Source organism: Erpetoichthys calabaricus, chromosome 5 (genome assembly GCF_900747795.2).
Source record: "Erpetoichthys calabaricus chromosome 5, fErpCal1.3, whole genome shotgun sequence".
Taxonomy (NCBI): Eukaryota; Metazoa; Chordata; class Cladistia; order Polypteriformes; family Polypteridae; genus Erpetoichthys; species Erpetoichthys calabaricus.
In genome coordinates, this window is record NC_041398.2 from 8,036,878 (window position 1) to 8,049,576 (window position 12,699).

General features: G+C 41.0%; 4 protein-coding genes across 10 annotated transcripts in view; 2 read left to right on the forward strand and 2 right to left on the reverse strand.

Annotated features, from left to right (window-relative positions):
* LOC114641514 (gastrula zinc finger protein XlCGF7.1-like) overlaps positions 1 to 12,699 on the forward strand; it is a 688,851-nt gene that overhangs the window by 388,043 nt on the left and 288,109 nt on the right. The window lies entirely within an intron of this gene.
* LOC114641540 (tigger transposable element-derived protein 1-like) overlaps positions 1 to 12,699 on the reverse strand; it is a 769,935-nt gene that overhangs the window by 230,509 nt on the left and 526,727 nt on the right. The window lies entirely within an intron of this gene.
* LOC114641539 (zinc finger protein 501-like) overlaps positions 1 to 12,699 on the reverse strand; it is a 419,195-nt gene that overhangs the window by 48,062 nt on the left and 358,434 nt on the right. The window lies entirely within an intron of this gene.
* Positions 1 to 12,699, forward strand: part of LOC114641511 (E3 ubiquitin/ISG15 ligase TRIM25-like) — an 88,559-nt gene that overhangs the window by 4,566 nt on the left and 71,294 nt on the right. For both annotated transcript variants that reach the window (XM_051927828.1, XM_051927829.1), the window contains exons 2-6: positions 556 to 642; positions 4,832 to 5,065; positions 6,044 to 6,203; positions 8,779 to 8,967; positions 9,735 to 9,800. In XM_051927828.1, coding sequence (XP_051783788.1) covers positions 556 to 642; positions 4,832 to 5,065; positions 6,044 to 6,203; positions 8,779 to 8,967; positions 9,735 to 9,800 — 736 coding nt within the window. The remainder of the gene's footprint in view (positions 1 to 555; positions 643 to 4,831; positions 5,066 to 6,043; positions 6,204 to 8,778; positions 8,968 to 9,734; positions 9,801 to 12,699) is intronic.

Below are 12,699 nucleotides of genomic sequence, written 5' to 3' on the forward strand. Positions count from 1 at the left end.
CCAGGTCAGATAAAGACATACTTTTCTTCAGACCAGAAGTACTTCTGTTCTTCCGTCCCCATGACTTGGGAGTACTTCCAAGCTATAGGGAAAATAAAAAAGCCTTGTGTCTCCCTGCAGCGTCCCACGATGGCACCCACAGCACCCAGCATGGCTGTGAAGCCAAACTCCATCTCCCATGGTGCCCTGCAGGAATCTGGGGCACCGCTATGCTGCAGGGAGGATGACATCTAGCGGCCTGGATGTGTCGGCCGGGATGAGCTACTAGCCATCCATCACAATGTCAAGAACTAACTCACACACCAGTGCACCTTCAAACTGTCTTCTTTATTTGATGCACTTTTCAAGTCCAAACTCAGTCTTGCATTAATTAAATTAAACCTTTCTTTTAATCTTTTATTGTCATTCCTGTTTTTTAAATCACATCTAAGTTGTGTCATTAAATGTCAAACAAGTGTGTTGTGAAAATATTAGGAGTCAGAAAGAGAAGAAGAAATCACAAAGTAAACGTGAATTCTGATCTGACCACACGTGTCCTCTTGTGTGTCCAAACAGAAACAGACACTGAGTGACATCAACAGGAGACTTGAGGAGAGAGAGAAGACACTGAAGGAGACGAGGAGGACGATGGAGGAGATGAAGGTGAGTGGAATATGAAGACAACACTTCATATCAAAGAGAGGAGAAATAAATGAAAACTTGAAGAGCAGCAGAGCTTCACTGGTGATGATGAGTAGGGACATGAGAAGGGAGAGTTAGAGAAGATGTTGTGTGGTGTCCTTCATGGCCTTTCACTGTTAACAGAATCCCATGAGTTACTCAGTGGAGATTCAGACAACATCACCCTAAACTCCTCTGATATTCCATCAGCTGCCTAAAGGAGACTTAACTCTACTAACAGAAACTCACAATGAAGGTCGACGCTGATGATCTGAATTAGATCAGCGGGCGCAACATTCCTTAATGTTCTAAGTTGTTTTTATTTCAAGAAAATAGCATTGCATGCTATCAAGTTCAACTTATCTATTAAATGACTTTCAAAGTCAAACTAAAAATAATAATAAAAGATAGTTAGAAACAGAAAGCAGGAACAAAAAAATAAATGAAATAAAACAACCAAACTTAATTCACCCAAGAAAAAGAGAGGAGAGCCGGAAGCAAGACCAAACAAATTTTGGAAAATAAATAAATAAATAATAAAAAGGCAGAATATTATTATCCCCTGCTATGAATGTTTATTTTAAACTTTTATTAATTAGATCTTGCCATATTTTAAAAAGTTTTGAACAGATCTTCTAAGTGAGAATTTGTTTTTTTCCAATTTCAAATAGTTCAAAACATCATTGATCAGTGGTCTGTATGATGCACATTGTGATAATACTTATATTTCTTTGTAAAAACAGGAATTAATGCTTCGTGAAAAGTTTGAGGTAGAATTTTGTTGTCTGTAGGTTCTGTAAACATTGCTAATAATAGTGGGGCTAACTGTGTTGAAAACATCTTCATTAAATTCCACTGGTTGCCATCAGGGCCTGCTGTTTTCCCACTTTGGAGTGAGTTTATAGCATCCAGTAGTTCTGAGAGGGTCTGAGGTTTGTCCAGTTCCTTTGCACTAAGAGTGTCCAGCTGTTGTATTTGTATTAAATCAAAGAACTCATCAGATTGTGTCTCGTTTTCTATAAACTGAGTAGAATATAAACACTTATAGTACTTACTAAATGCGTGAGTTATATTTTTATGCTTTATGACTTTATCACCATTTGCACTCATAATTTGTATTATTCTGCGGTGGGTTGGCACCCTGACCAGGATTGGTTCCTGCCTTGTGCCCTGTGTTGGCTGGGATTGGCTCCAGCAGACCCCCGTGACACTGTGTTCGGATTCAGCGGGTTGGAAAATGGATGGATGGATTTGTATTATTGCATTGCAAACTTTCTGCTTGTGAATTATTGAGCTAATATCTTATTAACATTCTCTCCATGTTCACCGTAATGATACAATTTAAAGATGAGTTATTCAGATTCTTTTGTTGTCAAGTGGTTACATTGTAATTGGAGAGCCTGTCATTTCCTATAAAAAGCCTCATTTTGATATCTGGTGTATTTTTGATTTATTCTGGAGATCATAATGGTCTTTTCTTATTCATTTTACTATTTCCTAGTTCTATTATACTTCACAACTTAAGCATCTCCACTGTTTGACTGAGTGCAGACTTTATATAAAGTACACCCTCCAAATGTTCTACTTAAGTTTCTCCAGCGGTGGCATCTGCTCAATCTCAGATCCACTGTCCTCCTTTAACTTACCATGTGAAGTTTCCCAATTCTTCCAGTATCTCAGTGCGTTTTCTCCAGTTATTCCAGATCTTCCCCCCCACCCTCATATTTCAGTTTGGTTAATTGGCAAAAACCCCAAATTGGCTCATTGTGATTGCTAGTGTGGGTCTGACCCTGTAATGAGCTAGCAGACTGTCCACGGTAGCACACTCTCTGATGCCCAGTTCTGCCAGGATTCACTTACGAGAAAGTTCTCATCCAGCAGAGTCAGAACTCTTCACACACATTTCTGTGCAAGAGACAGACCAAACTCATCCAACCTAATTTATTTAGCACAGACTCACATTAAACAGACCAGCGCCATCTAGTGCACTAAAGTACTAAAAACAGCAGGCCCAGACCACTGGGGTGTGTCTTTAGTTCAAGGAAAGTAGACGAGCACAATGTGTCACTCAACACAATCCAGACACACAGGCGAAGGTTGAAGAAGTAGAAGTGAAGGAGAGCCAAACTCACAGACCGACCTTAACTTTGGTTTATGGTTCTATGCTCATCTGATTGTGTTGTTTCCTCCTAGAATTCCTGCTTATTAGTGATGCATGAAATCCCCTGTCTACACCCATGTTGACCGCAACATTTTTCAGCCAGATGTCCTTCCCCTGGATGGTCCTCAAAGTCTTGTTTCATGTCTTTTTTGTTTATTTATTGATGATAATGTTGATTTTGTTAAGTATTTGCATTATTCTTTGTATTTGATCCTATCTATAAGCTGCCTGTGTTAAGCTCCATGTGGTTTGTGTTAGGTTCATCTGCTATTCACTACCAGGAGCTTCCCTTCAGCCCTATAAATACCAAAGGTATCTCACAGTTTCATTGTGAATGTGTTCTCTGAGATGTCGAGTTCTTGTGTTCTTTGGCTGTGACTTATGTTTTTGTGATTTTCTGGATTTCTCAACCTCTTGCTTTGTATTAAAACTGCTCTTTTTGGATTCTGTTTTGAAACTTTGTTTGCTTTGGAGTGTCTGTGTATTTGGAGTACTACTTTGTGAAGAATAAATCTTTAATTCTGTTAAGATTCTATGAGGCCCATTTTGTGTGGATCTATCTATCTATCTATCTATCTATCTATCTAATCTATCTATCTATCTATCTATCTATCTATCTATCTATCTATCTATCTATCGTATCTATCTATCTATCTATCTATCTAATTTCCTCAGTCTTATGTTGCATAGGCTGAACTTATGATCACTATGTCACTACTGCTCCTCAGCTAAAATTAAATTGTCCTGCAGAACTGCTGGTCTTTTCCAACCTCTTAAAATTACTCAAATACAGCTGGACACATTTGACAAAGAGAAGTGGATCCTTCCTTCCCTGCTTTGGCCAGGAGCCTATCCACCCAACCAGGGAGGTTTCCCACATGTGTACCAAAAGGCAAAACACCATATGAGACTCTCTGTATCTGGAGTAAAGCTTCATCTAAATTCCCTAATAAATAAATCCCATATTATCATTTCATCCTCATTCTAGGGGCTGGTTAGGAAGTGACCTTTAGAGCTTTCATCCCTGCCTTCTATCACAGAGTTTTCCGAGTCACTGTCCAGATCTGTAATATTCTAAAAAGAGCAGAACACCTCCAGCTTTGGGGTTGATTATCCTGGACAGCATGCACCTTTTACCTCACATTTACTTCCCATATAGTAACACCCCACCAGTTGCCATCATACAATTATGAGCCATAGTTGTAATAGAAAATTCATTAGTAATAATGCAAAGTTAATAAATGAAGCAGAAATACATCAAACATGCAAATAAGGAAGGGTAAATAAGCAAAGAGTTCATGAAATGAAATGAAATCTGAAGCCCCTTGACCAACACCTAGACCCTCTTGTCTAATATTTCCATCTCACAGGTCTGACATGGTGACATCTGACACCCTAAAATAGAACACAGCTATTACACACAAGTCTCTGGTCCAGAAATACTTTTATTTTCACACAATTACCTTCTAACACACACGTTTACTCCTATATACAAATACATTTTATTCTTTTTCCTCTTCTTTATTCCTGGTGTGTGTTGTCCTTCTCAACTCCTAACACCAAGACTAGCAGGAGATGCCCTTTTTAAATGGAGACTTTTATATAAACTCCCAGGTCAAATGGAGTCCTCACAAGACAGTAGATGTGTCCCCAGCAGCTCCTGCCAATGGATCTCAAGATCCTGCAAAGGATGCCATTTATAACTGCATATCTCATAAAGTCTTGCAGTTTCTTTAATAGGAGCATCAGCAGACTGATGATATCACCTTCCACTCTTTTTAGGGGGGGTGTCAGGGGAAGGAGGGTTTATTGGGGTTGAAGGGGGGGGGGGCATATTGTCTGGGAGGTGGTCTGCAACTGATCTTAATTCCCTTCTGCAAATAAAGTACCAACAGTCACTCCAGGCATTTCAAACTGTCCTTCACAACATCAAAATATCAACAAACGTGTCTTGTGATTGGTTATTCTTATCAGGTGACTCAATTCTAACTCTTTATCCTATTCATTCAGATGTCTGTGAAAAGAGACGTGGAAGAAAATAAGAAAAGCTTCACTGCTCTGATACGGTGCATTGAGGAAGCCGACAGGAAACTGACTGAGAGGATCAGAGAACAAGAAAAGACAGAAACAGAGAAGGCTGAAGGAGTCATGGAGCAACTGAAGAAGGAGATCGAGGAGCTGAAGAGGAGAGAAGATGAGCTGAAGGAGCTTTCAGAGACCAAGGACCACCTCCACTTCCTGCAGGTGAGTTCTACACTTCTGATCAGACTGGGGTGTGTGAGACCAGAGAACATTTAATGAGAAATTTAAAAGATCTGAGAAGTTTTAACAACATGACAAGAACAGGCCATTCAGCCTAACACAGATCGCCTTTTCATATTTCCTTAACATTTCAAATATTCTGTTTACAAATATCTCAAAGCTGATAAGTTCATGTACATGACAGACAGATGAATCTACAGCTATCTGGGTGAAAAAGTGAATTGTTATGAAACATTAAAGATGACATCTAATAAAGAATGGTGCCAACTCTTTTCCAAGGCCACGTTCTGATGTCTCCATCTTTAAACCAATGAGATTCAAATCCTTCAGCATTTCCTCACAGCTCAGACCCCTCAGTCCAGTCTCGTCTCTCATCTCTCATCTTTCTTGTGTGTATTTATCTCACACTGCACACAATAGTCCTGATGTCGACTGTGTTTAGCAGAGGTTAGGGAGATTCTCTTCTAGATTTACACTCCACACATGGTGGGTGTTACATAACTCAGCGTTCTCTTAGCTTTCTCTACTTTGTATGGTTGATGATGGTGATGAAGACACAAAGGCTCCCAGGATTTCCTCACAAGTTACACTTCTGAGCTGCAGACCTTCAATTGTATAATCAAATTGAAGAGCTTTCTTAATTAACTTTGTCTCTGTCCCTGTTTTGTGTGCCAAGTCAATTCTGTACCCACCTGACCCCTCAATCCCTTTATCTTGACTCGCCTCTCATGGAGTCCTGCGTGAAGGTTAAGGTTGATAATCTCTGATGCTCCACTACACTCCACCAAATATTCTCTCATAAATAACCAACAAGTCAATGACAGGCGTTCTCACCATCTAAACCCACACTGACTGACCACCAGACTGATCCTTAATTCAGAAGACTCCCCTCTTATCAGCATTACTTACTTTTTAATGTGTCCTTTCTTAAATCTCATTGCCTCTTCTGTCGTGATGCAGACTTTCTCATCTCGTTGTATCCTTCCTGCTGATGGAGACTCGCTGAGCTTCACTGTCACCACTGATTTCTCTTCTGAGGACCTGAGAAAGGAGCTGTCAGGTCTGACAAAGAGTCTGGAGAAGATCAGCCAGGGGTTCATCATGACAAGGACTCCATCAGGTACAGCGTCTGGTGACATTGTGTTTGTTATTGAAGTCCATTAGGAGGACCAGAGTGACAATAAGATGACACTGAAGAAGGCCCGCTCTTTAACATTTATCTGCCATCCTTTGCTGTTAATTATTTTTACTATATAGTGCCTTTCACTTTGTTTAGCTGAGTGATAACAAACTCTCTAAATAATCAGCTGATTTTAATCAGATGTTTTGGAATTTTAAGTTGAAATGTTATACTCCTTATACTTTTTCCGTATACTCTCTTAAAAAGTCCTGTTTTCACTTAACTTTGGGATTCTTTTTATTTCCTTTGCTTTCCTTAACTTAAGATTAATGAACAGAAATGTGTTTTAAATGGCTAAGCCGGCTTAGTGCACAAATTAATTGTTTATTTGAGAACAGAGAAGACGTTAATGGAATCAAATTGAGCTCAGCGTCAGTGCTTTATAATATCAGAACATCTCAATCTGCTCCTGCTGTCTTCAGTGTCCATTACATTCTGCTGGATGGAGTCCACGTTAAAAGTTCACGTTCATCCATTTTCAGCTGTGCTCCCCCTGAGCTTTCGTGTTTTATATTCCTGCTGTTGTTTGCTCAGAAGTCGTGTCTCCCACCAACATTTAAAAGGATTTTACACAAGAAAAGCATTTTATTTGATATATTTTGGTGGTGAAGATAAGCAAATTGGAGGACTGCGTCAGAACTCTGACTACTTGAGGACCACCTGAACATTTCAGTGAGTGAAGCCTCAGAGTAAACACACTTTATAAATTATGAATTATGTATGTTTACACATAAAGATGCTGATTTGTTTAAATGCAAACTAAGGTCAATCATCCAAGAGCACAGGGTCCATCCCGGCCATCTCCACCACATTAGACATATAAAGTATTGTGTATTGTGAAAATAAGCAGAGAGAGTGGGCACAAAGAGTTGGGGTACCACCCTGAAATACCCCGTTTAATGATGAAGATGAAATAAAAAGCACAAAGACGGAGCACAATGATGACGTCTGCTGCAGTCAAAGGCTGTCAAGTTACAGTCACTTGTGAGTCGGAGCTCCATCTTCCTCAGTCACAGATCTGTAATGAACACCCACTTCTGGTGACATTTTATAGTGGTGTCCTAGAAGAGACGGAGCTTAATTAGCGGGTTGTGGAAGTGACGTCACTCGTCTTGTGGCCTGTGAACTCATTGAAGTAATGACATTAGCAGGAACAGCACCGTCTTGACTCAGGGTGGGATTTCTTAACTAGATCGGGTCCTGAAGATGTCCACAACTGTACCTGCTTGTCAATATGTATAAAATACAGTATATTTATGACATTGTATGTCAGCACAAACACCAAGACATGGGGTTCAAGGGACCCTCTGTAGATGTCTGTGATCAAATTGTGTTGAAGGAAAGAGCAACACAAAGGGATAAAGCCATTTGTAAAGCTTTAAGTGTTCCCAGCAGCACAGCAGCCTCAAGAATTGTGAAATGGAAGAAGTTTGGAAACACCAGGACACTTTCTAGAGATGACCAGTCTGAGTAACTAGGAAGGAAGGGCCTTGGCCAGGGAGGAGACCATAAACCTAATAGTCACTACAACATTTCAGAAGTCATCTGCTGAGATGAGAGACACTGTAGGAGGGACGGCCATTTCAGCAGCGCTCTACAAATCAAGTGTTTATGGTAGAGTGGCCAGTCTGATATCCCGTGTAGTAAGAAAGCGGCCCAGCCTACACTCTGGACATCTGATAGTTTATGAGCCAAACAGGATCAGCGGAGAGATGAGACACAGACAGAAATTGAACGGTGAAAGATGAAAGTTTATTTACAAAAATACTGTAAAAAAATGCAGTCGTGTCAGGCGGGTTTGATGTACAGTCCTTCAGCACTGACACTTCTTCAGAAATAAATATGAAAAAGGGGAAAATATGGTGTATTTACAAAAACAGTGCACTTCTACAAAAACTACACATAGTCTCCAACAATGAAGGTGGTCTTCCTTTATCTGTGGCTCAAGAAGTTCCTCCAACTTGAAAAAAAAATAAAGAGAAAAAAAAAATGAATAAGAAGCAAAAATAAGTGTCTGTGTAAAAAATAAAAAAAAATACAGCAATCCCAAAATCCCAAACTACCCCAATACCAAATAAGTATATATACCTCGATCAAAAAGTATCACCAGGATATATAGAACTATTTGTACAAAAGAATATCTACAAAGCCACCAAAATCACAACTACTCCTCCAATAGCTCAGCAGTTCTTAATCCGACCTCACCTTTAGGTCCACTGACGACCCCTGATGGTTAGCAACTCCTTAAATATCACAGTCAAGATCATCCAGCCAATCTGCAACCCCGTCTATCCCACGCACCTAACCAGGTAGATGCTGGCATATTCACACCATGCTCCATGACACGCCCCGAAGAGCTTTCTATTTAAACTCGAACCACTGGCGGTCACACGCATGTGTAAACCTCCCATGGACTCCCAATGGCTATGCTGAGCTCAAGCACACCAGTCGCCGACTTACGAGTAAGTAAATTCAGTTATTTACAAATCCCCATCTCTGACTCTTTTTTTTTCAGGAGCTCCACACCTTAAACCACCTGCGCTGTGCAGGCAGCAAAAACACCAGGGTGTAAAACTGAACACGAGTGGAGGAGCCCATTCTGGTGATTATACAGCTCCACGTGTGTCCAGAGTCACCGCTCCTCACAGCACTCACCCGCTAGGCGGCCCCGCATTCTTGTGGCAGCACCTTCAACGCACAAACGGTAAGCGCACTTCCTTTACGTTGTCATACATTAAACCTGATCGGTTTAAGGCTTCCATATCTTAAATGTTGTAATGCGCGGGTCGGACATTACTGCACCAGGAAGAAGATACTCTAAGACACTCTCGAGTAAACGACAAAAAACAGCCTGAGAGCATCAAGGGAAAGATTTAATGATCTTATGAGACAAACATTGAACTCTTTAGACAGAAGACCAAGCAGGATGTCTTGAGAGGACCAGGCACTGCTCACCACCCTCCTAATGCCATCTCTACAGTGAAGATGGTGGTGACAGCATCAGGCTATGGGGACAGAGTGACAGGTCAGAATTGAGGGGGAGGAGAAGTGCAGTCGAATACAGAGAGGACCTGAATTAAGTGTCTAAATACTTCTAGGAAAGAGAAGTTTCAGTTTTGATTTGTAATAAATGTGCAGACCTTTCTGAAGACCTGTGCTCACTTTGTCATTATGGTTACTGAGTGTAGACTGATGAGCACAAAGGCACATTAATCCATTAAAAATTAAATCAACAACACGGTAAAGTGTGCAGAAAGTGAGGGGTCTCAATACTCTCTGACTCCCTGTATATTTATTATTAATATGAATATTCAAATCTGTATTTGGCCTAATTTGCCAGCCCTTGTATATTTTATAAATGTTTTATTTGAACTCCTCTGCATTTGTAATACGTGTTTAAGAACTAAACTAAGATCCCACAATGCCATCTTCACAGTTTCCATTCTTCTTCTCTTTTCTTTTTATTTTCAGCTCATGAAGCTCCAGTTTTCGCCCTCCAGCCTCCTGAACCTCAGAGCAGAGACGACTTTTTAAAATGTGAGTTTGTGCTTTGACTGAATGGATCATCACAATAAAAATCATTGAAGTTTTAATAGAACAGGACAGGCTTAGGATATGAAAGTCTGAGTGTTGTGTGACTGAGGGGCTGAGAGTTATGGGGGACCTGTGACTGGTGCATTATGGGATAGAGAGACCCAGGCAGTGAATCACTAAAGCCATCTGTTGAACCCGAGTCTTGATGTGTCCAAAAATATTAAGAAAAGAATAAAATCCACGCCATGGGGTGCACTTACTTTTTCACACGACAGTATATAAAGACACAGATAAAAGTGTTGCTTTAAAAATGAAGCAGACACTTTGCTTTGAGTTCTCGACTTCACAAATTTTAAACATTAAAACAAATGAAAAATGGCAGAGAAAATTATTGGGTGTCCTTAGAAGTTCAAAGACCTCACTGGACTGTCGTGACATCTCAAGCTGACTGATTCCTCTAATGAGTGTCACCGGGGTCTTCAGTCACTCAGTCAATTCCTCACTCTGCTGTGTTGTGTCATTGTGTGCCGCACACTAAATGAGGACAAGAGAAGAGCAGGAGATGAAGAAGGTCACAGCCAAGGGTGGTCAAGGTGAAGACTACAGGACCACCTCCATAGGGCTTCATGTTCCAGTGAGCACAGTACCTAATATTCTTAAGATGTTTGAGGGTTCGCAGGACTGTAGCCCCCCTCCCTGATGAGGCCACCAGAGTAAAGCTGACCTCAGATTGAACGGAAGGAGAGTTTAAATGGAGGAGAAAAAATAAGAAAACATCAAGAGAGACTCAGGTGGACCTCTGAGATCAAAGGACAACAGCGTTAAGTTAACACATACACTGGAGTTTTCTAAACTGTGTGTTAATCAGCCACAGTGCTGGAGAAGTACCTTTGGACTAAAGAAATGAAATGAGAGCTTTATGGTGAGTCACAGAAGCTCTGTGTACACAGAAGACAAATCAACACCATTAATGAGATGAGGTTCAAGTGCTGAATCTGTGAGGGTTACAATGAAATTAGGAGATCATCAAGGTGTTTGGGAGCGAATGTCACAAAGGTGAGACCACCAAGAATAGGAGAAGAGAAGACATTGGAATGTTGTGAAGTGTCTGCTATGAGCCCTGAACTGAATCCAAGTCAACATCCATGGAAAGAGAAAAAGGCCATCAGACATCAAGAAGAATGGGCCGGGTGGGCAGTGAGAGGAATAGAAGTCTCATCCAGAGTCACAGGAAGTGCTTGATGGCAGGTCACACCTGAAAACAGTCTGTCAAACCGGTTTAATCCAGTTCAGGCTGCGTTGTGTTAAGTCAGGTGCTCACAACCACACAAGGCCAATAAAGAGTCGCCAATTCACCCAACATGCACATCTGTGGATTGTGTGAAGAAAAACTGGAGTGACACGAGGAGAACATGCGGACATGAGGAGACCTGACAAAGACGACCACTGGGCATGAAGCTCAATCTGTGAAGCCGCAGCTCCAACCCTTTGGCCATCATGCTGTCCTGAATCAAGTTTTCATAGTTCAGTAACTCTTCTTCATGTTTCTTATTATTCTGAACCCTCGTCTTTTGATTTTAAAATTAATTTGTACTAAATGAATCGTCTCCTTTAATGACTGAATAGCTTCAGTTCATTCAATGATGATTTTCTTCATGAACTTCCCATCTCTCAACACTCGATGGCCGTCTTGTTTGCTGGCCAGTAAATCATTGAGCTGTCAGTTTGTGATGACATGTGACAGCGAATTGATTTTAAATTTAAGAGATGGACTGTGACAATAAAAGTGTAATTTAATAAAGCCAGCGGTCTGTGTGGACAGTCCATTAGAACTCTGACCTCGACGGTGACCTTGTGCTCATAATGATGGTGCTGATCAGGGCAGCCACAGTTGTTTGCTCGCTGCTGATGTGTTGTTTTTCTCTGTTAACTTTGCCTTTTGTAACAATCTGAGGATTACAAACACACGAGATCATGTCCTGTCTATTGGGATTGGACTTCATTTCTCCTCCACTGATTAAGGACACTTTCATACGGATTTAGCACTTATGAACCGCCGACTGCAGACTCGGACTCCCAGCCAGGTAACTCCCACCTGAAGAGGAGAAGGGGGAAGCGCTCAGGGTCTCTCGTGGGGTTCAGGAGACGCGCTTGTCGAGTGCCCCTTCCCTTACTAGTTTTATCAACGTCAGACCACTGAACTTCACCTTCTTCTCGGCTGTGTGGACACCTGGCTTACTGCATTAGTTCCTGACTCCACATTAGAACTGCTGGGGTTTCTGCTTTACAGAGCAGTTAGAGATGCTGATCATCACAACAAGTCAAAGGTGCTGGAGTCTGCTGCTACATTAGTATGTTTGTGTGGACTCCCACCTCACAGACTGTCTCTGTATCAGCACAGGTGCCCCTCAAGGCTGTGGACAGCCCACCTACTTTACTCCTTGTACCCCAATGACTGCAGGTCCAAAGATCCTTCAGTTAAATCAGGGGTAGTCAACCTTTTTATACCTAGTAGTAAAATTTTCTAACCGCCCACCAGTTCCACAGTAATGGTGATTTATAAAGTAGGGAAGTAACTTTACTTTATAAAATTTATAAAGCAGAGTTACAGCAAGTTAAAGCATATAATAATAATTACTTACCAAGTACTTTATGTCGGATTTTCGCTAAGTTTGGCAGAATAAATCTTTATAAAACAACTTACTATAGTTAAATTAGTGGATTAGTATGTAATTGCAGCGCCGTTTGGTTGCTCCGCTACCGCCCACCATGAAAGCTGGAACACTCACTAGTGGGCGGTAGGGACCAGGTTGACTACCACTGAGTTAAATCATTAAGTTCACTGATGACACCACCATTATTGGTCTAATTACTAACAGCAATGAAACACCTTCTAGAAAAG